The following is a 26,050-nucleotide window of genomic DNA, read 5'->3' as shown; positions in this document are numbered from 1 at the left end:
AAGCCTGATCCTAGCTGCAGCTGGCAGCTCTCCCTTCTGATTAGCATTCAGAGCCCAGAACTTCTATGTCAGGGTGATCATCTTCCACACTGTTACATAACCATCACAGCTGCTCCATACAGGTGTGCACTAGATTACTAATAGATCTTTCCAATTTGTTAGTTATTTTGAAAGCCTTTCTGAAACTGGTAACATATTTATTGGGGAGGAGAAAGTGAATCATCAGTGTAACAGTACAGTATTTCATCACATAGCAGTTAGCTTTTACTTTGGTTCACCTGACAGTCTTGGTGAATGAAGCCTCTGTTGTGCAGAGGAGCAGCAAAGCAAACTTCCCACGTACATTGCCTTGCTAATATGCTTCTACTGTGACCAGTTGACGGTGGGAGGCTTCCTCTGGGAGCTGAAGAAATGATTCAGCCGCTGAAGAAATGGTTCAGCCACTGATGCTCGTTCAGTTTTTGGCCTCTGCTGACACTGTCAATTACTTCAAAGTATGGTGGTGAGTTTGTAATGTGGGAGCTGTGCAGGGGCCTACCAAACATCCATTAAAAGGGAACAACTTTTAATACCTACTGAACTAAACTGGATTAAAACTTATTCCAGATGAAAGGTCCATAGTTCATTAGCAATACCCTGAAGCTCCCAGTCTCCCCAAATGGTAAGGTTTCCGCCTTCAAGAAGGAGGACAGTTGTCTGACATTGTTAAAATGTACACAGCCAGGGTTCTCTCTGGACAAATAGGTAAAATCTCTTTACACGCTTTGCAATCAAGTGCTTTGCCCTGTTAAATGAACAGCTCCCTAACTAAGACTGTGTCTACACTGCCACTTTCAGCGCTAAAACTTCAGTCGTTCAGGGGTGTGAGAAAACACACCCCTGAGCGACAAAAGTTTTAGCACTGAAAATCACCAGTATAGACAGTGCTTTATCTCCGGCGATAAAGCTACCACAGCTCATTCGGGGTGTGTTCTTTTTTTTTTTTTTTTTTTTTTTTTTTTTATTGCTGGGAGAGCTCTCCCCCGGCGATAAAGTGTGTCTACACTGCCCACATCACAGCACTGCTGCGGCCACACTGTAACATGGGCAGTGTAGACTTACCCTTAAATACAAACAAGAATAAAATTTAACTACATCCAAATTCACTTTTAAATGTTTTTCGATATAAAATCATGTAAGTAATTATAATTCCTGGGCCTTCCCACTAAAGATGAGGAATCTTATAAAATTACAGAAAAACACCCTTGCAAAGTCAAGTACTTTAAGTTTCCATGTGTAAAGATATGGGGAATTTTTTTTTAAAAAAAATACCTAAGTCACTTATCAGAGGGGTAGCCATGTTAGTCTGGATCTGTAAAAAGCGACAAAGAGTCCTGTGGCACCTTATAGACTAACAGACATATTGGAGCATAAGCTTTTGTGGATGAATACCCACTTCATCAGACGCATGTCACTTAGGAACTTTTGAGAACTTTACTCGGCTTTTAATTAGGGTTGGGGTTTTTTTTCCATTGTGTAGATAGTTCGCAGAGTTGGAACCCAAGTCCTGCAGTTCCAGAGCACAGATTTCTACCATTTGAGATGTAGCGGCAATGGCGCTAGTTTGGAATTTTTAGATGGAAATTCCACAAAATTGAAATTTTTTTGATTTTTCTAATTTTTTTATTTTTTTTACTTTGTCAGGAAAATCAAAACAAAATATTTAGTTTCAGGTTGATTCAACCCTCACTGAAATGCTTTGGCTTGTTGAACTGAAACATTTTGCTTTGAGATAGTTCAACATTAAATTGTATCTAGCAAGGATGCAGCAGTACCTCATGGGAGTTGTAGTTTGGGTGCTTTATGCCCCAGTTCTCTCCTGTGGGCTGGGCTCGGCTCCTTGGCTGGTTTATACCTCCCTTGATGTACCGCAATCTCCCCTCTGACCAAGCTGCATGGGGTATCGTAGAAGTCACATGACTGCCGTTCATCACATCAGTCTGGCCAAAGAATGAGAACATGAGGCAGGCACCTGAACTACATTTCCCATAAGCCACTGCAGTATCTGAGGCACATAAAGTTAAATGTTTTGAAACAAAATGTTCAACATCTCCAAACTGATATTTTTTTGGAACTTTGTTCCATAAAAAAATTAGGTATTTTGCACAAAAATGTCAAAATATCAGAATTTCCTTGGGATGGAAATTCCAATTTTCACCTAGCTCTAAGAATCAACCAGTAGCAGAAGTAAATTGTTATTATGTAGCTGAACTAGCCCTTAAAGGATGTGACAGACATTTGGCCAGTGCATTATGCAACTGGTTGAGAGACAATGGTGGGAATTGGGTTTCCTGGGTTCTCTTCATGGCTCTGGGAACAGCATGTGGTCTACAGGTTAGAGCAGTGGTTACAGAAGGCATATGGATTTGGCACATTCATTCTAAAAGGCAGTGTGACTGAGACTTGCTTCTGTCGTATTAGATACCTGATTTCTCGTCTCTGCCCTGCCTGATGGGACCTTGTGCAACCTCTGTTACCTTATTTGGAAAATGGGTGAAGGTTACTTGCTTATCTCCTAAGGTAGGGGTATGAGGCCTTGGTTATTAAGGATTGTGAATTATATAGAAACATTAACATTCAGTTTATGAGGAGACCAGAACTTGTGGCTTCCAGGTCAGTGAATGTCCTTTTGGTCTAAGGGTAGCTAACAAGGAGTCTTTCCTACTATACGGGCAGGCATGACACAGCTGCCAAATGCTTAGATGTCATACAAGTTGATGGTACTTAGCTGGTGGTTAAATGCTCCTTGAGCCATGGTTACATCTTAAGGCTGAGAAGAATACTTTGAACATTCTGTTTTAAACTAAGGCTTCCTTCAGTTTCTTAGGAGAACTTTATAGTTAATTGTTTAAATAACAGTATCTGCATCACAGCCTGAGTTCAGTCACTAGCAAGGTTGTGTTTAATTTGTCCTAAGTTAGCACAACTCTTCAAGTTGTCATAGTAGCTGTTTTTAATTAAAATGTCACTCAAAATACATTGTGCAGGAGTATTTCAGTGCATCTCCAGGTTCCTGTGCTGAAACACCCCATCTTTCTACTTTGAGACACAACTATTATAATTACCGTACGTTTGATAATATAATAAGTGGTAGTTCTTAAATGGATACATAGCATTATTAAACTGGAACTGAGCTAAAGTAAATATTTTGGATAAGTTATTTAGATCTTTTGTTTATCTTCAGTCCACTCCACTGGATAAGACTTGCAGTGAGTATAAATTGGAGACCTGTAGTTTATTCCCAAATCTGTGAATGACTCACAATGATCTTGGGCAAGTCACTTAAACTTTCTGTGGCACAGTTTTCCCATCTGTAAAAAGTGGATAATATGCCCACTTGTTTATATAGTGCTTTGATATATACGGAATTCTTATGATCATATTCATTTTCTAGGATAAGTATTAGACAGATACAGATAGGGACTCAATTTCACCATTGGATAATCTTTCTTTGGAAATTTTCCAAGGGCTCAGAATAAAGCGCTCTCCTGTTCCTGTATGACGTGTGAGGACTTTAGTCAGAGCTTATGTGTTCCAGATGGAGGAGATACTAGCAAAACAGGTTTCCTACTGTTAATTGGGGTGTCATTCTGAGAAATCTAATATATAAGGCTCAGCCTGTCCTTTAATTTTATTAATGGGGTTTCGGTACTAATTCCAACCATAGCCAGTGTTCAGCACTAGGAAATTTAGTGATGGTGAACATTATGTTGGCAAAGAGGGAGCCTGATTGGTGTGAAAGTTATTAGATTAGCCAGCATGATTGTCTGGGAGGAGGAGAGAGTAACTTATGTGTTCCAGATGAGTGACTGACTTTCACAAATCCAATTTACAAACAGGAAATGTAATTTAATTTTGTTTCCTACCTCAAACATCATTTTGTCTAACTCCCTGATAACCTACTCTGAAACAGCGCATACTCTGGCAAGTGCAACATGAGAAATAAAATAATAATTTGGGTATTTTATCAGAAATGTAAATAACTATCACTTGTTCAGTTGTATACCTTGCCAATGTAAATGCATTTGGTATATTCAGAATTAAAGGGAAAAGGGAAAAAAGAGGAATGAGAAAATGAATAGGGAAAAAGGTATTTATAACTTTTCCTTTCTAGCTTTTATTTTCTGCCTGCTAGGAACTATCTTTCATAGTGGAAGGATACATTGCATAACTCCAAAACCGTTCGCTTAAAAGAAATGTAAAATTTATGAGTGTACTCTAATAACAATAAACCACACTAGATCGTGTAGGCTCTTGTATCATGGCTGAGAGATTGATTGTAGACACTGCACCTGAGATATTCTAATAGCCTACTATGCACACCGTGTCATGGCTTACTGCTGTAGTGGCACTCCATAAATACTTATCAGCAGCAAACTAGACTAATAATAAAAATGTATACTTTAAAATTAATACAAATTGTGAACAGCGGGTAGGGTAGATAGTTATGGATTATTGTGACATCACTTGCAAAGATGTCTTAAATCATCCTGTACAATAGAATTTTGTATTTGTTTCCATCAACATGTCTGCTAAAAGTATAAATTTGCTTTTGCCTTGTGTTTTATAAGGCTGAGTATCTTCAGTGCAATTACCAGTTGTGGTCTTGGAGTCATGGTGGATATATTAAAACACAGCAAACTTGTTTCAAGATGGTGCATTTAGGATTTATTTTAAAACAGAGATGTCTTATATTATATGTGCAGGAAAACTTACTGTCCTTCAGAAAACAGATAATTTGTCTTATATCTGCTCTTGCTATGATACTGGAGCTCTGATCATGTAAACAAATTCTACTCTGAATCATTTTAAGTTTACCATTTAAAATAATCTGCTGGTAAATATGGGCGAAATGCCTCTCTTTAAGGCGTTCTTTATAGCCTATGAAAGAGAAGAAGCTAGCCAAATCCTTTTTAAAACAAATCTACAGTGAGCAGCTCTCTTACATCATTTTGCTTTATTGGTTCTGTTTAAATTTTGTCTAGAAATGTTGAACCAAGGTTTACGCTATGCAATAGCTTTGAACTTTTGATGGTTAAAGTTATTTTAGAACCATTAGTGCTATGCAGGAGTGTTGAAAGGCTTTCAATTATTTTAAACATCTGTCCTGCAGAGCCAAGATTTTTTGTCCCAGTAAAGTGAGATTCAAAGGAGCCAAGAAGCTCGGACACCTTATAAGGAGATGAAGTGTGTAGTCATCTGCAAAGTCATATTCGTGTCTCCCAATTCACACTGTAAACACTTTTTCAAAGTATTTTTGAGGCTCACGATTTGGTGGAAACTCAGTGCAAATCTATAGGATAAAACCAATAACGTGAAAATTGACTAAGCAGTGAGCTTGTATGTTAACTCAGAATGACTCTTCTATTTTGTTTGGTAACTGCGGACTGGCAGACAGCTGCTTGTCTCTCCGCAGCACAGTGCCTTGTCAGTACAGTGATTGTGGCAGCTGATGCTAAAGAAGTGAGCAGGAAGAGAAGGGATTTGAATAAAATGAAGCAAAGGGGAAATCGAGGGGCACATCCAGTTGCTTCACTTGTGTCTGCAGAGGATCCCTTTGGAAGATGAACTGGGGTGCAATGAGAGGCTGGCAGTATGGGATGTCATGCACCTCCTGTGCAGTGGTGTCCAGGGGCAGAGGAAGGGTGAGGCTGATCCTTACCTTGCAGTTAAAGGGGCACTTTGTAAGGGCCTGCTGAGGCCATTGCTGCTATTGGGCTGAAGTAGTGACTGCAGAGCGACTCCGAGGCTGATCCGTGGTTTGGGGAGAAGGATTACCCCCTTGCCTATCTGCTCAGCATTCTGCCCACCAACTTGGCCTGTGCGCTGGGCAGAGGGTTCCCCTAAAGACAGGATTGCAGTCTGGGAGGAAGTGCTGCATAGTCATTAAATGTGAGGCTCCTAGGTAGGAATAGACTATAACAAACTCATTGGCTAACCCTGGCTTAGTCACTTTACACCCAAATTGTCATAAATTCCCCCTGATTTTGGGCGCCCAACTTGAGAGACTTTAGGCATCATATTCCAGGGTTCCGTTAGCTTTTGTGATTTCCAAACACTTATTTTGTGGAATTGGTTTGCTCCCGTGTCACCTCAGCATAGGCTCTCCTGGCCTCCTAACATATGACTTTATCTTCATCTTAAAGCTTTTCCTTGTGTGCATTATACAGTCTGAGAATATGTGCTTACAACCTTAGTAAAGATTTTTGGTTTCCAAATGAACGTTGAGTGAGTTGTGTAGTTAAAACAGCAACCAGGATAGGTTTTTTCCTGCCTCAAAGCAGAAAACAGATTAATTTTTAAGCCCTCTTAAAAAGAGCCTATGCTTTGGCCAGCAATTTGTGGGTCAGGTTGAGCCTGATGGAATTTGAGCAGCTTGGTTATAAACTCTTACAAAGACTGTACACAATATCAGTTTGACTCTTTTGAAGTTTGCACAGTGGGACTGGTTGATCCAGACCTGGAACGTACTTTACCTACCCCTACGCTCGTCATTCAAGTGTTGGCAATTGGCACTGGCTCTCTTCTGAGGCTGATGCTCATCCTGTAAGCAGAAGAAACTGTGTTGCTGCTCTTTAGAACTTATTTATAGGTATTCTTTTGATTTAAAAATATGTTCTCTAAAGAAGTGGGTATGAAATATGAAGATGCTTTGAAAGGGGGGAGGAGGTGTCAGGTTCTGTTGTCCAATCCAAAATGTGTGTGGTTTTTGTTGTCATCCATTCCTGGATACTTTTGAGTCTTCAGTCCCAGTACACTTGGGCACATAATCTGCAGCCAGGGATATAGAATATAATTTGCCTATTGTATGTTCGCTTAACACTTTTAAAGTTACTCATGAACTACGGGTGGAAAATTCCCCAAGATGCTCAGAAACCTAAAAGTTAGAATCAAAGAGCACTGTGATATATTTTTTTAAAATTTAGAACGTTTTGTAAAATTGCCTACTTTATTGTTGTCCTCTTTCCTGCTCCTGTCTTGACTCCCCTCTCCCCCTTCCTCCCCCCAACAGTATGCTTTTCCCGACTCTCACAGGGAATTTCTCCCTTTCCTCTTTAATTGGAGTGTGTCTGATTTATTCCACAGGGCTTAAATTAAAAGGAAACTCAGCAGTAGGGGAAGGACTGATGGGGTTGAAAGCAGTTGTCAGACTCGTCAGTGCAGGCTCATTGGGCACCATTTTTTAGCTTTCTTAAAAGTGGTTTGATATAGAACAGCAGCAGTGGTGCCTCGTTACTGCCAATTGTAGTTACTGCCGTAGATGTCCGCCTGTGACTGGTAGAACGGCTGCAAGTGTATTGCTGCAAGCCTTGCCTTGTAATAAGGGATCTGCCCCCAACAAGGCAAGCAGCTGCTCAGATGGAGAAGATTGTTGCTGTTGCCCTGGGCAACCTTAGTATGAGTAGTAACATTGATGCTGCTCAGTAAAATGTAGAGAGAACTGAAAACTGCTGCTGAGCAGCAAAGCTGGCACGTCTAGCAATCCTTGGAAAACTTAAATGTCGCCTCCTTCCCCCTCACACCCCCCTCGAGGGTAGACTTTCTTCCCTCTAAGGCGATAAATATAAGTTAAAACATGTAGCAAATTTCGGCCTGGATTTTCTGAAAAATCTCTACCAATATAAAGCCAGTTTGTCTCCAGCCATGAGAATTCTTATTACCATGTGGAATTCTTTTCCCTGCAGATGCAGGGAGGCCGTATCAATATGGCAATAGCATTATCTCCTTCAGAGTCTCAGTTAAAAATAAGCCAAGTGACAATTTAATTCGCTAAGTGGATATTATTATCTACATCCCTCTAAGGTTGCTGAGAAAAGTAAAATGTCTGAGTTTGAAAAATGAACTAATTTTGGACCTGATAAATGCATGTGTTCCAAGTGATTTGTTAGCTCTGAGTTTGGTCAGTAAGAAACAGCTCTGCCTTTTAAAGAGCTAAGGAGCTTTATTTGTAGGGCAGTGGACTGGAGTGATCTTAAGCTGCTTTACTGTCCATGGGAGAGAGATTGACCACAGGTTATCATACAGTATTAAATGGATGCTCCTAATGAGAGTAAATATTTAGGCTTGTGGCTTTTCTATGATTTATGAAGAAGGCTTGAGGGATTTTTAAGGGCTTCTGTGACTGACCCTTGGGTGCACGGGAGCCAATGAGTTCCCTCCACCAACTGGCCAGTCAGGTAGGATGATGCTTCTCCTCTTCCCTCCCCTCCTTCCCCCCCCCCCCCCCCAGCTATCCATATCCCAAGACTCATGAGGGAGCTGGACTCCTGCAATGGGAGGTGGGGGGGAGATGGGTATCCTTAAAGGAGCCACAGTCCTCTTCCTCTGCCAATCCAGCCAAAGCCCATCTGCCTCTAAGGCTGCAGGAGTGCATTTTTCCCCCAACAGATTTTTCTTTAAAACTTTTTTCATTATACTTCTACTCTGTGGAAACTGGAAGGTTGACTGAAGAACTAGTGGATTGACACCATCCCAAGTGTCAAGAGGGGGACAGGTGAAAGGAAAAGATTTTAAGTCATTCCTTTAAACTCTTGCACCTGTCTATCTTCAGGGTCTAAACATTTGCTTATGATTAAACACCCTTGCCTCTTCAATTAAGGTGCAAGAGTTTAAATATCCCTGAGACCTTTCAGAGATTCTCCAGGAAAACCAGGAAGATGGAATTTGTCATTCCCGATATTTCTGATCTTAAAATCAGGCAAGAAACATTTTCAGGATGCCTTTTTACATCCTAGAGAAGACAAAAGCACAAAGTCAATTTTTAAATCTTTTTTTGGGGTCGAATTTAGTGTAAAATAGCTTGGAAGAACAGGCAAAATTGTAAACGAGCAGAAAAATTGGCACATTCTTTTTTGAGGTGGCATTGTCTAGATTGTTTCCATAGCAATGGAAAAGGCCATCCATGTAAGGAGGAGCTTACCCTTTATTCAGTAACGTGCAGCTTACAGGCCTGATCTGTTAAAGTGTTGAGCATCCTCAATTGTAAATGATATCCACAGGCGTTGTGGGGTACTCAGCACACCTGAAAATCAGGCCCTGCGTTTGTTTTTTCAGTCTTTCCAGTTAACTGTACTTTCAAGACCGAAAATGGTTCAAACCTAAATCTAATGAAATCATTTAGATATATGTGAATGCACCAAACCATTGACATGGTTCAATTGTGGGATTTTAGTGATGCTTCAGAAGGTGAAAATGGATACAGGGCTACTTGTCCTTCAGCTCAGCTCAGAGACACAACTTAATGATGACAAGAACTAAATTTGAGGCTAGTGCCCCTGTGAAGTTCTTGTTCCTCCACATTACTCATTTTTTATATAAGTAGTTTTTATAATAATCATGCTTGACCCGATCGTAAAAGAAAACTAGTACAGTCAAAACCATAGTAAATGACTTATAAAGTAATAAAAAAAAAGTTTTGTTCAATACTAATAATGCTTATTTTGGATTACAGGACAGAAAATTGACAAAAGTAGAGAGACAGAGATTTAAGGAGGAAGCAGAAATGTTGAAAGGTCTTCAGCATCCAAACATTGTTAGATTTTACGACTTCTGGGAGTCCTGTGTAAAAGGAAAAAAATGTATAGTGCTGGTTACTGAATTGATGACCTCTGGAACGCTAAAAACGTAAGTACTGTGCTCCTGGTGACGCATCTCAGAATAGCTGCAGAAATTCTTAGAAAAATACTAGTTATAGACTCTCTGGGGGGGAAAAGGCATCTCAGGACCAAAAAAATGATCTGTTCTCTCCCTTCAGTCATTTGTCCCCATGTTTGAACTCTGTTGATTTGAAAGCAGAATTTCAGCACCTTTTGCTTTTTCCCCTGAGCTACTGTTTCAGTTATGTAACTATCAGCAGTTCTCGCCTTTGTTTTCTATTCTGCACATGAAGCTGTCTGAATTTGTCGGGTTGTTGTTGGTAGTGGTTTTGTTTGCTTGTTTTGGTTTGTTTTTTTGGGGCGGTGGTTGGTATTTGTGGTTTGCATTACAAAACTGCAACAAAATAGTTCTTTAGCTGGAGGGGTTCATTTTTTGATGCAAGAGATGCTCCGGGTTATCTCCTAAACAGCACTAATTAATAGCTTATGGTACTGACACTTGTTCAGTTGGTTATAAAGCAGTTGGCACAAACTTCGGAACAGATTTTCATCCCCGATGGGAGTAATACACATCACTGCACATCTCCAACGTGCCACTCTGCAATTGCAAGAAGCAGGTTTTGAGTTCCTCCAAAACATACCCTCCATATCTACAGTCAAGATGTGTGTGTTAGGCTAATGGTATAAATGCAGGTCTGCAGTACAGAGATCAAAAGACTTCCATATTGTGCTAATCTGAATACATAAAACATTTATGTTCTAGCATAGGTTTCTGCATAAAATGAATTGCTTTACTATTAAACTTCCATACGTCTGAATATTGGTGGTATTCTTACCAGGGAAGCATGATACAATAATTAACTTCCTCCCAAAAAAATGAAATGTCTCAGTGCTTTCTTTAGAGAGCACAATTTACTTTCACCATGATGCTGTCTCTGAGCTGCTTGTGGTATTGGGGGGGGGGGGGGGGGGGAGTATTCAAAACAAGGTCATAGTTTTGCCCATTGTAAAACCTTTAGAGTTTTATATAACGCTTTTTTTCTTTATGCCTATTGCTCTGTGTGTTTTTGCGGCAGGTATCTGAAAAGATTTAAAGTGATGAAACCAAAAGTTCTTCGTAGCTGGTGCCGACAAATCCTGAAAGGTCTACTGTTCTTGCACACGAGAACTCCACCAATCATTCACAGAGACCTAAAATGTGACAATATTTTTATTACGGGACCGACTGGATCTGTGAAAATAGGAGACTTAGGTCTGGCAACCCTCAAAAGAGCTTCATTTGCCAAAAGTGTAATAGGTAATCATTCTGTTCTGCATTGTTGCCCTTCTTGTCCTGCTTTGGTGGTGAGCTGTTCTTATTCGCATTGTTCGTTTCATTTTAGTGTTTATACCCTTGTAGTTTGGCTGCAGAAATGAAGGTGGCTGTGTGTGGCTAAATCCTCTATACTGCTTAGGAAAATCTCAGTCTATGGTGCTATCTAGAAAATGTTACCATGGCATGGTAAATTCTCTTCTAAATCAAAACAGTAGAGGCCTCCCTATTTCTTCTTAAATGATTTGTAATGTCTTCTCACCATATCCTCAGTATAGGTAATGTTTGACTAAACCTTAATTATGTATGTCCTTTTCATTTCTTATCCTAAAAAAATGAGTTGCTAGTTCAGCATTTATTTTTGCCTTCAGAGACATACTCATTTGCTGCGGGCCTACATTAGCAGCACCCTTGCACTGCAGCTGTCTTTCACTTTACAGTGAGTACGTGTCTTAAAAAAAACAAACCAAAAAACCCCATGTAACCCAAGTACTCTGTATCCCAGGACTGCTATTTTACTGAAACCCAATAACACTTTAAAATCAAACCGATTTTCACCAGAACATTCAAAGGCCTTCTCCTCAGGAAAGCCCCAATTCAAGGAAGCACTCCTAGGCCAGACAGCAATTTTTATCTCCATTTTCAGTGGAATTTCAGCACATGCTTAAGTGCTTTCCTGAATCGAGGCCTAAGGGCAGTATTTCCCTGCCAAATGTTAACTTTTTAGCCCCAGCCACTTTGGCACCGACGAAGTTGTTGCAACACTTCTTTGAGTGGAGAAAGTGTGTGTGATGCCCCTTTTCCTCAATTCTAAATCAGTTCAACCCCTTTCACTCAAACTTCCCAAGCAAATTTACCCTTTGGAGACTTAAGACCATGAAAATTTCAGTTTTCTAGGTGAAAGTTTTAGAACGTTGTGATTGAAAATGAAGTAGCAAAGATGAGGGAAGTTATCATGGCAATGCTCATGTTCCAGCTACAGTATTTAAATACTCTAAAATTCAATTTCTATTCATAAAGAAGCTTTTAGGCTTCTGGAGGAGTGGATAATATCTTATCATAGCAAACTAATCCTGGTAACACCTATTCCCCAGTCAGCAAAACAGTATGCTCTTTTGAAAAGTAATTGCTTAAGTAATTCTTTTGCATCCTAAAGCTTAATAAAAGAATACCTTTATTTATACTGGTATATTTCGGTAACACCAGCATATAGGTGTTAGACTGATATCATTGAGATTAAAGTGGCTGAAATTTTGAGGCCAGATCCTCCGCTCATGTAAATCTGTCTAGCTCCATTGATTTTAATGAACCCATGCTGATTTACACCAGCTGAGGATCTGGCCCTGGATTTTGATATTTGAAGGTTCTGTCCACTCTAGGAGGCAAGTTTTCCATTCAAAAATTTTCCATCCTCACTATCACCACTAATACCAGTAGTGTAGTCGAGGCTTTTGTGGCTGTTAAAATTTTTACCACTGAGCTATCAAACCTGCTCAGAGCAGATCTAGACAAGACGTTAGCAAAAATACTGGTGGCTGCTGGCAACTTATCCGCTCTAGTGATGGTAGTAGTAGAGGGAAACTGTTGGGAAAAATCCTAGAGTAGGCAAGACTTAATGGAAGTTGAGAAAACCCCTTTATAGACTTGGCTACCTTTTGTAATTCACTTCAGAAAAGTGCTTACAAAAAACAGCAATGGATTGAGTAGCATTGGGCAGATCAGTGGTTCTGTGAATGAATACTGAGCCCATAGTTATTCCAGTTTTTAAGGACTATTAAGCACACAGAAAATCTTTTGAATCTGATTAGTTAAAAATTAATTGATACACAGACCAAATGAGGTTCTTGCCCCTTGGACAATATTTTTGGAATGCTACTATAGTATCTCCTGCTTTTTAGATTGCTCCCTCCTCAGGTTGGTGACCAAGTTACTTCAAATCCTGCATAATTCACCAGTTTCTCTTTGGTCTAGGCGGAATGGGATTCAGTGGCAATGTAGTGGCTCTGTAGAGCCTAGTCCACATCTGACACAGCCATGAACCATTTCGTAGTTGCAATGTAAGGTTCTGTCACAGGTGGCAGATAAAGGCCCAGTATCAGAATGCAGCACTTTTCTGTCAAGTCACCCTAAGCCAAGGTGTTAAAACTCTATATCAAGATTCAGGGTAATTACAGCTGAGTCTTGCTGACAGGTGGGTCCAACTAGGATATAAAGGGAGTGTCTTTGAGGCAGTGGCAACAAGAACAGAGGAGGGCCCGAGAGAGGCCCTAGGAGTATCAAACCTGGGAGAAGATTAGGCTGAGGCTTATTTTGTGTCTTAGGCCAGGTCTGTACCAGAAAAGGTTTGTGGGTATAGATATCCTGGCAAACCCTCCTACTGCAGATGCAGCTTATACCAGCAGAAAAGTGCTTTTACTGATACAGTTGATACCTGTTCCCCAGCAAAAGCACTTTTATGGTGGTATGACTGTGTCTACCCTAGGCTTTCTACCAGTATAGAAATATTTTTAAAAATCATACTCCTAACCAACATTGCTATACAGTAACTCCTCACTTAAAGTCGTCCCGGTTAACGTTGTTTCATTGTTATGTTGCTGATCAATTAGGGAATATGCTCATTTGAAGTTGAGCAATGCTCCCTTATAACGTTGTTTGGCAGCCACCTGCTTGCAGAAAGAGCAGCCTGTTGCAGCTAGCTGGTGGGGGCTTGGAACCAGGGTGGACCGGCAGCCCCCCATCAGCTCCCCACTCCCCTAAGTTCCCTGTGCGGCAACTGCCCAGCAGGCTACCAATTGCCAGCAGTTCAGCTGTCCCTCCTCCCACTGCCATGGGCTGCTCCTGCCCCCTGCCTTGGAGCTGCACCCAGGAGCCTCCTGCTTGCTGTGCAGGAGAGGGGGAAAGAGGGGGGTTAATGTCAGGGTGTCCCCCTCCCCACTACTCCTGCCCCCCGCTTACCTAGGGTTACCATATTTAAAAAAAACAAAAAGAGGACACTCCACGGGGCCCCGGCCCTGCCCCAACTCCGCCCCTTCCCCACCCCAGCCCCACCCCTTCCCCAAAGTCCCCGCCCCAACTCTGCCTCCTCCCCTGAATGCTCTGCCCCCCTGCTCCTCCTCCCCTGCTTCCCGTGAATCAAATGTTCGCGGGAAGCCTGAAACAGGCAGGAAGCAGGTAAGCTGGGGCTGGGGCGGTGGCGGGGGGGGCGCGAGGATGCGCGGCCCAGTCCAGCCCCCCCGGCCGAGCGGCTCGGCCCCGGCATCTCCGGCCTGGCTCGGCTCGGGCCCTCGGGGCCGGCCCCGGCCGAGCGGCTCCAGCCCACCCCGACCCCGGCGGCTCCGGCCCCGGCGACTCCAGCTCGGCTCGGGCCCCGGGGCTCCAGCCCCGGCCCTGGCCGAGCGGCTCCGACCCTGGCCGAGTGGCGCCGGCCAGCGGCCGAGCACCCCCAGTCCCGGTCCCAGCGGCTCCGGCCCGGCTCGGGCTACGGTTCTGGCCGAGCAGCCCCGGCCCAGCCCCGGCCCTGGGTGAGCGGCGGCAGCCGAGCACCCCCAGCCCCGGTCCCAGCGGCTCTGGCTCCAGCCTGGCCCCGGCCCCGGCCCTAGCCGAGTGGCGCTGGCTGGCGGCCGAGCACCGCCGGCCCCAGCGGCTCCAGCCTGGATCCAAGCCCCACGACCCCTCCCTATTTTCCCAGACATGTCCGGCTTTTTTGGAATTTCCTCCCGGACGGGGATTTGAGGACCAAAAAGCCGGACATGTCCGGGAAAATCCGGACGTATGGTAACCCTAGCTTACCCCTTCTCCATATAGAGCAGGGTGGGGACAGGACAGGGCTCAGGATGGAGAGAGCTTGCTGGCAGCAGCTGCTGTCTCAACTTCCTGGTCTTTTTAAAGGCAATGTACTTAGAGTGGTGTCAGCACACTTAAAGGGGCAATACGCATCTCTCTCTCTCTCCCACACACAGGGTGTGTGTCTCTGTCTGCCATGCTGTCTCCCCTCCCTCCAGTCGTGCTGCCTTGTAGAGTGTGAGGCTACGTTAACAAAATGTTAACCCTTGAGGGCTCAGCTGAATGCTAGTTCATCATTTAGCAGTAAGGCATTCCCCAGGAAATATCCCACCCTCTTCCACCCTCTAACTTCACCACCTCAACCAAGTTTCACAGTCATTGCTGTGTACAATATTAAATTGATTGTTTAAAACATATACTCTGTGTGTGTGTGTGTGTGTGTGTGTGTGTGTGTGTGTGTGTGTGTGTATATATATATATATTTTTTTTTTTTGTCTGGTGAAAAACATTTCCCTGGAATCTATCTCCCCTCACCCCCCCCCCCCATTTACATTAATTCTCATGGGGAAAATTGGATTTGCTTAACATCATTTTGCTTAAAGTTGCATTTTTCAGGAACATAACTACAACGTTAAGCGAGGAGTTACTGTATTGGCAAAAGTTTCTAATGTAGACCTGGCCTGAGATGCCAATAAAGCCAAATTCCAAGAAGGAAGTGAGTTTGGTTACTAACCCATAATCCATGCTTTGTTGAAGACTAGGGAATGACATGGGCCACTAGGAGTCCTTCAGAAACCAAAATCATTACTGTTAATGTAGCTAGAGAAAACAAATGTCCCTTTTTGCACCCTCTCATTGATATCCTAGCTGGTGGAAATACTCTTTCTTCCTTTAAGATCTGTGATGAGATCTAGATAATTCATGTTCAGCTTAAGCACTGCCTTATTCACTCCTTTTGCATCTTTCCTGGTATTCATTTGATAAGAACATTATATTTTATGTATAGACTCCCACCATCCAAGCATAAACCATTCCATGACTAGATGCAGTTCCTTGAATAAATTGTTTGAAGCAAGCACCAGTGCTAAAGGTATCAGTTCAGCTCTGTAGACCTCACTGTTCAAAGTAATTGTTTTTCAGAGGCTCTTTGACAAGAGTTAAACAACTGTTGTGACTGAATTTCCGAGTCTTGGCGCTTAGCGTGGGAGTTACTCATAGCAGTGATGTCATTACTACTTCTATTTGTTCTTGATTTGCTGTATAGAAAAGGGAACTTTTGAAGGGATTCTAGGTAGCGATTTGTAATGAGCTGCTAGTTCCAGTTATGATGGAGTTTTATTTCAGGTTTACCACAGTGTGTCCAATTTCTCCCACCCTAGCCCCCACTGAGAAGGACCTTACTCTGAGTAGTTCTGTTGATTTCTACTCACTGCAATGATGGTAAAATCAGTCTTAATGCTAGTGCTCTTCATGCATGACTTCATATAAGAACTTGGACTACCACACATCCCACCAAAAGTGCAACTTGCTAAGTAATTACTACTTGTATTGCTGGAAACAATCTGTAAACTGTCTAGACCAAACGTAAAGTTTCTTGTGTCTTTCTCTTTTTCTTCTCCTTCTCTCTCTCCCCATGTCCCATAAAAAAATCATTATGAAACTTTCAGTTTATTTCCAAGCCCTATACTGTGTTTGTGACAGGTTTGGTCACAGAGACCCCCTTGGGACTGTCACCTGATGTGCTGAGCTAACCTCCGAGCCCGTTTTCCCTGCCAGCTTGGGACTTCAGAACCCTGTCTTGCTGAGCCAGATATGCTATCCTGCTGCAACACAGACCCAGGTCTGGTCCATGCGCCCAAAGCTGCAGACTTTAACCAAAAACCGCTCAGCAGGTCACACCTATCTCCGGCACCCAGACATCCAGCTCCCAATGGGATCCAAACCCCAAATAAATCCGTTTTACTCTGTATAAAGCTTATACAGGGTAAACTCATAAATTGTCTGCCCTCTATAACATTGATAGAGAGAGATGCGCAGCTGTTTGCTCCCCCAGGTATTAGTCACTTACTCTGGGTTTACTAATAAACAAAAGTGATTTTATTAAGTATAAAAGGTAGGATTTAAATGGATTCAAGTAATAACAGGCAGAACAAAGTAAGTTACCAAACGAAATAAAACAAAAACACGCAAGTCTAAGCCTAATACATTAAGAAACTGATTACAGGTAAATCTCACCCTAAGAGATGTTCCAATAAGCTTCTTTCACAGACTAGACTCCTTCCTAGTCTGGGCCCAATCCTTTCCCCAGTACAGTCCTCGTTAGTTCCAGCAGGCATCTTAGGTGAAAAGCAGGGGCTTTCTCATGACTGGGGCCCCTTTGTCCTGCTCCACCCCCTTTTATAGCTTTGGTACAAGGCGGGAATCCTTTGTCTCTCTGGGTCCCCACCCCTTCTTCTGAATGGAAAAGTACCAGATTTAAGATGGATTCCAGTATCGGGTGACCTGTTCACATGTCCTGTTAGACCCCTAGTCTCCATTCTTCTAGGGCTGGCCCGCACATACCCAGGAAGGTTTGCAAGTAAACAGATCCATTTACAGGTCATTGATTCTGAAGCACTCTTAATGGCTTCCACTTAATATGTTTACATCAGTAATACAAGTTTATATCTTATTCTCCTAACTCCAGACATAGAAATAATACATACAAACAAATGGGATTAACACACTCAGTAGATCAGAAGCTTTGTAATGATACCTTACAAGAGATCTTTTGCATAAAGCATATTCCAGTTACATTATATTTACACTTATAAGCATATTTCCATAAAACATTATGGAGTGCAACGTCACAGTGTTTCACTTCAGGATTTGCTATTCACTTCTGGAATTCTTACACACAGCTGCATTTCTCACAACGTTACTGGTGAGGGTAGGGGCAGTTATGTGTGGGGTTGTTTTTTTGTTGGGGGGGGTTATTTTAGTTAACCTCGTTGTTTTAAAATAATCTTGCATTTACACAGACACAGCTGAAATGGGTACATTTTTATAGATCAGGAAAAAACTGCAGTGAAACATATTTACTGTTTGTGTCTAACTTAAATACTTCCCTTTTGTGTCTAGGTACTCCAGAATTTATGGCCCCAGAAATGTATGAAGAACACTATGATGAATCAGTTGACGTATATGCTTTTGGAATGTGCATGTTGGAAATGGCTACCTCAGAATACCCCTACTCAGAATGCCAGAATGCTGCTCAGATTTACCGGAAAGTAACCTGTGTAAGTGAGCTTTAATAGGTGTACTTACATTTTTCTTCAGATTTTTTTTTTAGCATGGGTCTTTATAATCTGAAGCCCTTTCTTAACCTTTTAAACAATATGCTATTTTGGACTCTGAATTGGTATGTATGTTGTGGTGGGATACTAATAGGGTAGAAATTACATGTCTCCTTTCTCTTCTTTGGGGAGGTAGAAGATGCTTGCAGGTTTATTTGGAATGTCTAAAATTCCACAGTTGCTTTACTACTATCTGGCATTTGGTTTTATTATAGCTGCATAAGGCGAATTTTAATAATCTCTCTCTGTGGTCTTGGGTGTTTTTATTATTGATTTTTATGTATAGAAGTCAAAGTAGATGGGAGTGCGGAGCGCTGTTCTTTTTGCAAATGGGGGCCTCCCAGTTCAGCCGGGCTTCCCACAGTTCAGAATTGTTCCACACACGTTATAGTGGAAGAAAAAGGTTAATGCCTATGTTGCAGCCTCTAGATACTCTCTTAATGTTCCTACATTGTGGCAAAGGATATAATCTGATTCAGACCTCTAGCACTAGAGCCTCCTGCCTTATAGCTTCCTCTGTGACAGCTCATCTGTGTAACAAGTTATCTGAAGGTCACTTGAGAGGAAGGAGTCCATGATTAATAGTGTTATAACTGCATTTGGGAACTCTGTAGGTCTACGAGTCTCCAAGTACACAACTGGGGAATGGCTCCACTGTACCTACAGGAGGGAGGCTAGGCTGGAGGAGAAGGTGGTCTGAAAGGGAGCCAGGAGTGATCGCTTATACCACTGTATATGATCCTGTGCTGGAGATCAAATCCCAAGTGTCCTTGTCTATGTGAGTTGATCTGGAACCTACCTAGGAAAGCTCTGTGGTTTTAATGGAGACCTAGAGATCAGTTGAAAATCACAACCTGCATGGAAACTGAAGTTGCCACTCTACCATTTTTTTATGCTGGGATGTTACCATTAGGTGAAATCACTAACACAATACTTTCTTCAGATTGTTGTTTGCACTGTTCGTTGTAGCTGAGGTGGTCCCAGGATATTAGAGAGACAAGGTGGGTGAGGTAGTATCTTTTATTGAACCAGCTTCTGTTGGGGGGGAGAGAGAAGCTTTTGAGTAGGGTCCCTTCCAGTTCTGAGATAGATATATCTCCATATATTTATATTACTAGCGGTAAATATGCCCAATGGCTTGTGATGGAATGTTAGATGGGGTGGGAGCTGAGTTACTACAGAGAATTCTTTCCTGGGTGTCTGGCTGGTGAGTCTTGCCCACATGCTCAGGGTTTAGCTGATCACCATATTTGGGGTCGGGAAGGAATTTTCCTCCAGGGAAGATTGGCAGAAGCCCTGGGGTTTTTTTGCCTTCCTCTGCAGCGTGGGGCACGGGTCACTTGCTGGAAGATTCTCTGCACCTTGAAGTCTTTAAACCATGATTCGAGGACTTCAATGGCTCAGACTCAGGTTTGATACGGGAGTGGGTGGATGAGATTCTGTGGCCTGCATTGTGCAGGAGGTCAGACTAGATGATCGTAATGGTCCCTTCTGACCTTAAAGTCTATGATTCTATGATACACAGAGTTCTTTTGGAGAACTCTGTGTAAACTCCAAAGCTTGTCTCTTTCACCAACAGAAATTGGTCCAATAAAAGATACTACCTCACCCACCATGACTTTCTTCACAGTGGCACACTTCAAACACACTGGCACATGAAACACCCCAGGCCTTTCTAGCCAGTTTACTCCCCCTGGGAATTGATGAGGTGGGTTCTGTTGTCTCCCTGAGACAGGTGCTTCACCTAGGTATAAAAAAGGTGGGAGTGGCTATGCACACCTCCTCTCAAGGACCTAGAATGGAGCTGCGAGGAAAAAGCAGCTACGCCTAGAGAGACGGCTCGAGCTGACCTACGGATAATGTTGCTTTGATTTCTAAAGCCAGACCCAAGCAAGGTGGTGAGTGTCTAACGCTACATGGTATATAGCAGGGGTGGCCAACCTGCGGCTCTGGAGCCGCATGCGGCTCTTTAGAAGTTAATATGCGGCTCCTTGCATAGGTGCTGACTCCGGGGCTAAAGCTACAAGTGCCAACTTTCCACTGCTCAACCCCAGGCCCTGCCCCCACTCCACCCCTTACCGGCAGGCCCCCGCCCATTCCTGCACTCCCCCTGAGCCTGCTGCACCCTTGCTCCTCCCCCCTCCATCCCAGAGCCTCCTGTACACTGCAAAACAGCTGATCGCAGCGGGCAGGAGGCACGGGGAGGAAGGGGAAAGTGCTGATCAGCAGGGCTCCCAGCAGGCAGTAGGTGGTGGGGCGGGTGAGGGGGGTGATGGGGGCTGCTGATGTATTACTGTGGGTCTTTGGCAATGTACATTGGTAAATTCTGGCTCCTTCTCAGGCTCAGGTTGGCCACCCCTGGTATACGGATGAGAAGATTGCTCACACCTTCTAAAGCAAGGTCCCGAAAGCACAGCTAGTCTCTCTCCATTTTCCTCTGATGAGAGGAGTATCCTGACAGTCACAGCTGCCCCAGTATAGAGACAGTTCATCCATTTGGCCAGGTCTTGGAAAGGCAGTTGGGGTCAGTAGCCTCATCCAAGAGGCTGTGGGTGATGTAGGTTTCAGTACAGTCCCATGAATGTGACGGTCACAGCCAATGAAGCTGGAGACCAAAATGGCAAATCAGGAGATGCCATCTAATAACCGTATTGCTTCACTTTCCTTAATCCCTGCCAGAGCAGAGGAGGCCTTCATCTGGTACCCAGCTATGCACCCTTGCCTGATAAAACTAGTGCTTGTATGGGCCTTTATAATTGAATCTCATATAGCTCAGTAACATAGAGCACCAGTCCCTAACTATTCCCCTGCCATTGCTGTCAGACTGGCAGGCAGAGACCCAGGTACTTCTGCTAGAGGGCCTTACGTTTATAGACCTATTTCTGCTCAGCTGGGTTGATGATGACCACAGGGACATTATGGGTGAGCCAGAATTCCTTGGTTGAAAAGTTGGCATTGGTGTCACCATAAGCAAAGTGACATTGGAGCTGTCTGTGGAATCCATGGCAATATGCTGACAGTATGAGGCCACCACTGAATAGCGAAGTAGTTCTTACTCACTCCTGTGTATTTGTAACTTAGCAAAGTGGGACCTCTGCTACTTGGACTCCCAGCCCAAAGTAGCTTAGAAACACCTTTTTCCTTACAGAGGTCTGCATCCCGTCCTCTGCTCTGCAGGAGGAGTATAATGGAGCTGCTTTGCGGTGCGAGCAGCAGAACAAAATCTCTAGCTAATGTTCTAATGGCAGGAGCAGGACCAGCACGTTTTAGCACCAAACAGTAGGGGGTATGTGCAGCCACACAGTCATCTAGCCCATCCGCTACTGTCTGGTCATCTTAACACACTCCTTAGCTGGCGGTGCATATTACCCCTTTCCAAAGAAGCAAAGTGCATCTGGTAGCTCACTGAAGCTGCTTGCCCTAAGTCCTAATGCTGGGAGTCCCTTGTACCTCAAACACAGCTAGCCTGGGAAGAACTTCCAGAAGGGTTAGCAAGGACTAGGTGCAGCCGGCATGATGTGATGGCCTATATGTACTTCTCAGCGCTGCTGGAAGCGATAGTAGCCGCTGAAGGAGTGTGAATGTATCAGAATTCCTTAGCTGAAAAAATGGACATCGGTGTCACCATGAGGAAGGGATTAGCTAACAGCTTGGGGAGGGAAAGAAAAGCCTTGCCAAACCTGGAGGCTGTGTGCAAACTGTCACAGAGGGAGGAGCAAGGAGCTGGTCCTCGTAATGTAAAGATATAAGAGGGAGGAGTAAGAGCCTTAGGAAGGGCTCTTGTTCCCACCCAGGTGAATCTTGCTCTCAGCCTGGACTTCCCCTGGAGAATAGCTGCTTCTGCAGCCCAGGGGGCTACCACAAAGGGCAACACATTGGCTTATCTTTGTGAATAACCAGACAGGACTGCAGTTTGTTCTCTAGACAGGATGTTACTCCAGTAAGACTGGGGCCTGCTTGGGAACTCTGGGAGGCAGGCAGCGGAACCCTGAGATTCCCGCCTCATATGAGGCCTTTACAGATGGGTTTGACAACCTGAGCAGAAAAAGTTAATTTATTTAAAGATTCACCTCATTAAAAAATCCATAAAAACAAACTTTGTTGATTATACAGGCTTTCCACAGTTAGTGCAGCTGGCATTTTCATTTGTCTCGTTAGATCAAAGTAGCTAAGAATGTGTAGAGAAATGAAGAGGCCAAATTCTACTCAGTTTTGCTCCTTACAGGGGCCTCAATAGGGCAGAATGTGTCCATAAACTTCTCAAATAAAGAATAAATTATGTAAATGTGGTTTGTTCATGAACACTACTAAATATTTCAACTTAGAACTGACATGGCTTCAACAACACTGCATACAGATATTTAAAGAAGTTTTGTATGAAACATTGGTTTGCAGGGCAGAGACCACTTTTTGTATTCTGTGTTTGTAGAGTACACGGTCAGGTCCTGGCCTCTGACTAGGGCTCCTAAGCGCTATGCTAATACAAATAATAATAGGAAAAACAATGCACCAGAAATATAACTGCATTCCTGTGTCCTTTAAATTGGAAGAGTGTGTCATTAATGATCTAGCCTTAGTGGACCATAGTGCATAGGAGAGTAACACGTTGATTACACTGTTTTTAATTCCTTATTCGTATTTCTCTCCTCCTCAAGCAGATGTTAAACTCTAACAGCAAAACAATATGTTGAGCTCTTCTCTGTTAAGAGTGTGTAAGATGCTGCTGAAATAACATATTTTACTGTTGCTCATAGTGATAGGAACTGTTGGCATGCAAAACTGTTAAATTACTTTCTGAAACTTTCCTCTTTTCACTCTTTTGTTTTTAGAGGATTATGCAGCCCTAGATTACTAGATTTTTGCAATTAAGGCCCTTTCCCCATCTGAGCTTCTTCACCCAACTGACCCATGGTGCAATTCCATTTTCTTTAATCATTCTCTGTTTGTCCTTTATGTGCGGAGATGTGAGCATGGTGTCCAGAGTAATAGCGCACTATGATTTCTTGAGTTATTTTCTCTTTCTTAGGCCTTTACAGAGTAGGTTGAAGATTCTTTGTGAGATTAAACTACTACTAGCCCATGCCCCTACCTGTACAGCCTTAGCATCTGAGTTAATCTAGAGAATAAAATGGCACTCTTCCAATTATAACTTTTCCCCCCCAAGGACTCTCATGAGGACTTTTTTTAGGCTTCTTGCCACAACCAAAAGAACAACGGAAAGACTAGAAACATGTCTGTGATCCTGTCTGTAGTGACAAAGTTAAATTCTCAGATTTTGCACTGGGGATCCAAAGCCTCAATATGCTGAGTATTGAGGGGAGGGCTAATGAAAATAGTAAAGTAAATTCTGGACTTGGTTCAGTTTAATGATGCACGATGCAAAAAGAAATAGGGGGAAATATAAAACACACCTTATTGCTGCAAACATTAACATTATTTTGTGGTCAGCATATTTCTGATGGCCTTAGTTCTGATGCTGTAATCTCATTTTTCATGCATAGCTTGTTTTTTTTCCCCCATAGTCAGATTTTCTTTGTGCTTAATCATTCTGCTAAGTAATTTTGATGTAGACAGTGGAGCATATTTTGTGATAAAATATCTGACTTGCTGCTCTTCCCTTGTAAGTCCAATCCAAATATTTGTTTTACTGGTGCACTGCAGAATTCACAGCAGACAAACTTCAGTTCCTGAATCCATTGGGATTTAATAGATTCCTTATTGGCTTTAGAGGCAGGAGCCTAAAGATCACAAACCTATCATTTTAAAACATCCCTCTGTGGAAGTCACTTTGTTCACATCCTTTCCCTTTTATGAGTCTTAATGGGTTTAATGTTCTTCCTGTATTTGCATTTGGTTTATACAAACTGAAGTAACCCATCTTTTGCAAGAGACTGCTGAAACAGACAAGTCGTGTTATAAATCTCATTAAATAGATTGTTCCTGTATATCAGAGACCTTCTTAGATCTGCAGATTAGCAGAATTGTCAACTGTTGTGCTTTGAAACAGAGATGAGTTTGTGATTGCATAGGTTCTCACTGCTTAAAATCCTGGGATGAAATTTGTCCTCATTGGGAATTTTGTCATTCTCTTCAGTGGGGGCCAGGATTTCACCCCCCCCCCCCCCCAGTCTTGACATTTCATCTGTTCTGCATGAAGAGAATATTTCCTTTTGCAGGAACTCTAACTCCATGCAATTCACCCTGCTGGAAAGGTGCGCCAACACCATATTCCCTACCTGTTTTTTATTTTGGGGGGCCAAGTAAAATAAAGTGCAGGCTTCAGTTGGCCCTGGATATGATTCTCAGACAGTACCCAACATATGGGCAAATCATATTTTTTTTTCTCAGTATCAAAATGAAAGCACCTCTTTCTGTTGGGAGACAAAGCAAGTTACCTTGTGCAGACAGCCTTTGCTTGCAACATGTAATGTGCCAACGTGAGATTAATAGTGCAGAACATACCCTCTATATTGGGATATCACTTCCATTGCTCTGCAGAGTGAACGGTGTTTTTTTTTTTTTTTTGCTTGTTTTTTTATTCCCAAACTCTTAATTATGCCACCACTAACCCACAGTAAACAAATACCTAAAGCAGCCTTCTAACCCAAGGAAAAGATTGTAGAAAAGGTACAGACTTTCAGGCTGATATGGTTTAGGTTTAACTTTGATTTGTCTGGCATCAGTTGTACATTTCTTAAAGTAGACTGTTGTTGTTTCAATAGAGTGATTCCTTCCCCTGGTGTAAAAATTGTATCTCTTTTTAGAGACAAGAAGCCATTTTTACATCTCTTAGAGTCTGGCTTGGAGATTCAATCTTCAATGCCCGAAATGTGCATGGCTGTGCAGGCTCAAAGACCTTTCACTGGAGTCCAGTGTATTTTCTTCTTCAAATCTGACCTGTGTTTGAAGAATGTGAGGAGGCTCTTTAAAAATTTCTCATTTTTCTTGTGTGTAGTCATGAGGCCTTGTGAAGTTTAGCAGCGGAGAACATCATTAGGAAATATCCCTATCCAGGAGGTAAAAAAAACTAACTCTCTCTTTCAGAGGTGGAGGAGCTGGGTCTGCTTTTGTTGACAAAGGCAGCTGTTCAGGTTTCATGCTGCTGTCTATAATGAGGAGTTCTCTAGTCGGTATACTTAAAACTTTGCTGCAGTGTTTCCTTGGAAAGATGCAGAAAAGACAGATGGCTTTTATATAGTGATGAATGAGATGGACCTTTTGATGTCAAATAAGAACGTGAACAGCAGTGTTTCAAGTGACTCTTATAGTAAAAGAAGCAAAAATAAGAGCAGAACGAGATGTGAGGAGGCTTTATATTTAACATTAATTATATGTAGCCCTGTTATGAAATGTGATTGATTACTTACTTCCCCAAATGCCTTCTCTTTTGTAGATCTACAGAAACTCAATTGATCTGGTCGAAAAAATCAAAGAATGTTAAACATGGATGAAACTATAGGTTCTGTCCAAAATCTTTGTCTAAATGTTTTGTTAGATAAAAATTTAACTCTTAAGAAGGAAAAACCAGGCACACTTCAGCCTAGGAAAAGAACATGAAAATGCACCTCATTTAAGAAACAATCTACTAATTTTAATAACAGGGCCATTAGCAGAGATCTGGACTCAAAAAAACCCTACCGGTTTGACTGTAACTGTATACTAGAAGACATGGGCTGGCGGGGGGAAATGAAACGAAACAATAGAATAGTAGTATACAAGCAAACAAAAATATTAGGAAGATTACTGCTTTTTTAAAACTGCACCAGGCATTGCACTGTGCTGTAATCCCTGCATGTTATAAGACAGGGGTCGGCAACCTTTCAGAAGTGGTGGGCCGAGTCTTCATTTATTCACTGTAATTTAAGGTTTCGCGTGCCAGTGATACATTTTAACGTTTTTTAGAAGGTCTCTCTCTGTGTCTATATTCTGTAACTAAGCTATTGTTGTATGTAAAGTAAACAAGGTTTTCAAAATGTTTAAGAAGC

General features: G+C 42.5%; 1 protein-coding gene across 1 annotated transcript in view; it reads left to right on the top strand.

Moving 5' to 3' along the window:
• Positions 1 to 26,050, top strand: part of WNK2 (WNK lysine deficient protein kinase 2) — a 176,401-nt gene that overhangs the window by 50,204 nt on the left and 100,147 nt on the right. Inside the window, exons 2-4 of the mRNA XM_065407824.1 lie at positions 9,491 to 9,663; positions 10,712 to 10,932; positions 17,851 to 18,008. Of these exons, the coding sequence (XP_065263896.1) occupies positions 9,491 to 9,663; positions 10,712 to 10,932; positions 17,851 to 18,008 (552 nt within the window). The remainder of the gene's footprint in view (positions 1 to 9,490; positions 9,664 to 10,711; positions 10,933 to 17,850; positions 18,009 to 26,050) is intronic.

Source organism: Emys orbicularis, chromosome 7 (assembly GCF_028017835.1).
Source record: "Emys orbicularis isolate rEmyOrb1 chromosome 7, rEmyOrb1.hap1, whole genome shotgun sequence".
NCBI classification, from domain to species: domain Eukaryota; kingdom Metazoa; phylum Chordata; order Testudines; family Emydidae; genus Emys; species Emys orbicularis.
The sequence above is the reverse complement of the archived record's forward strand: the minus strand, read 5'-3'. Positions and strand labels throughout refer to the sequence as shown.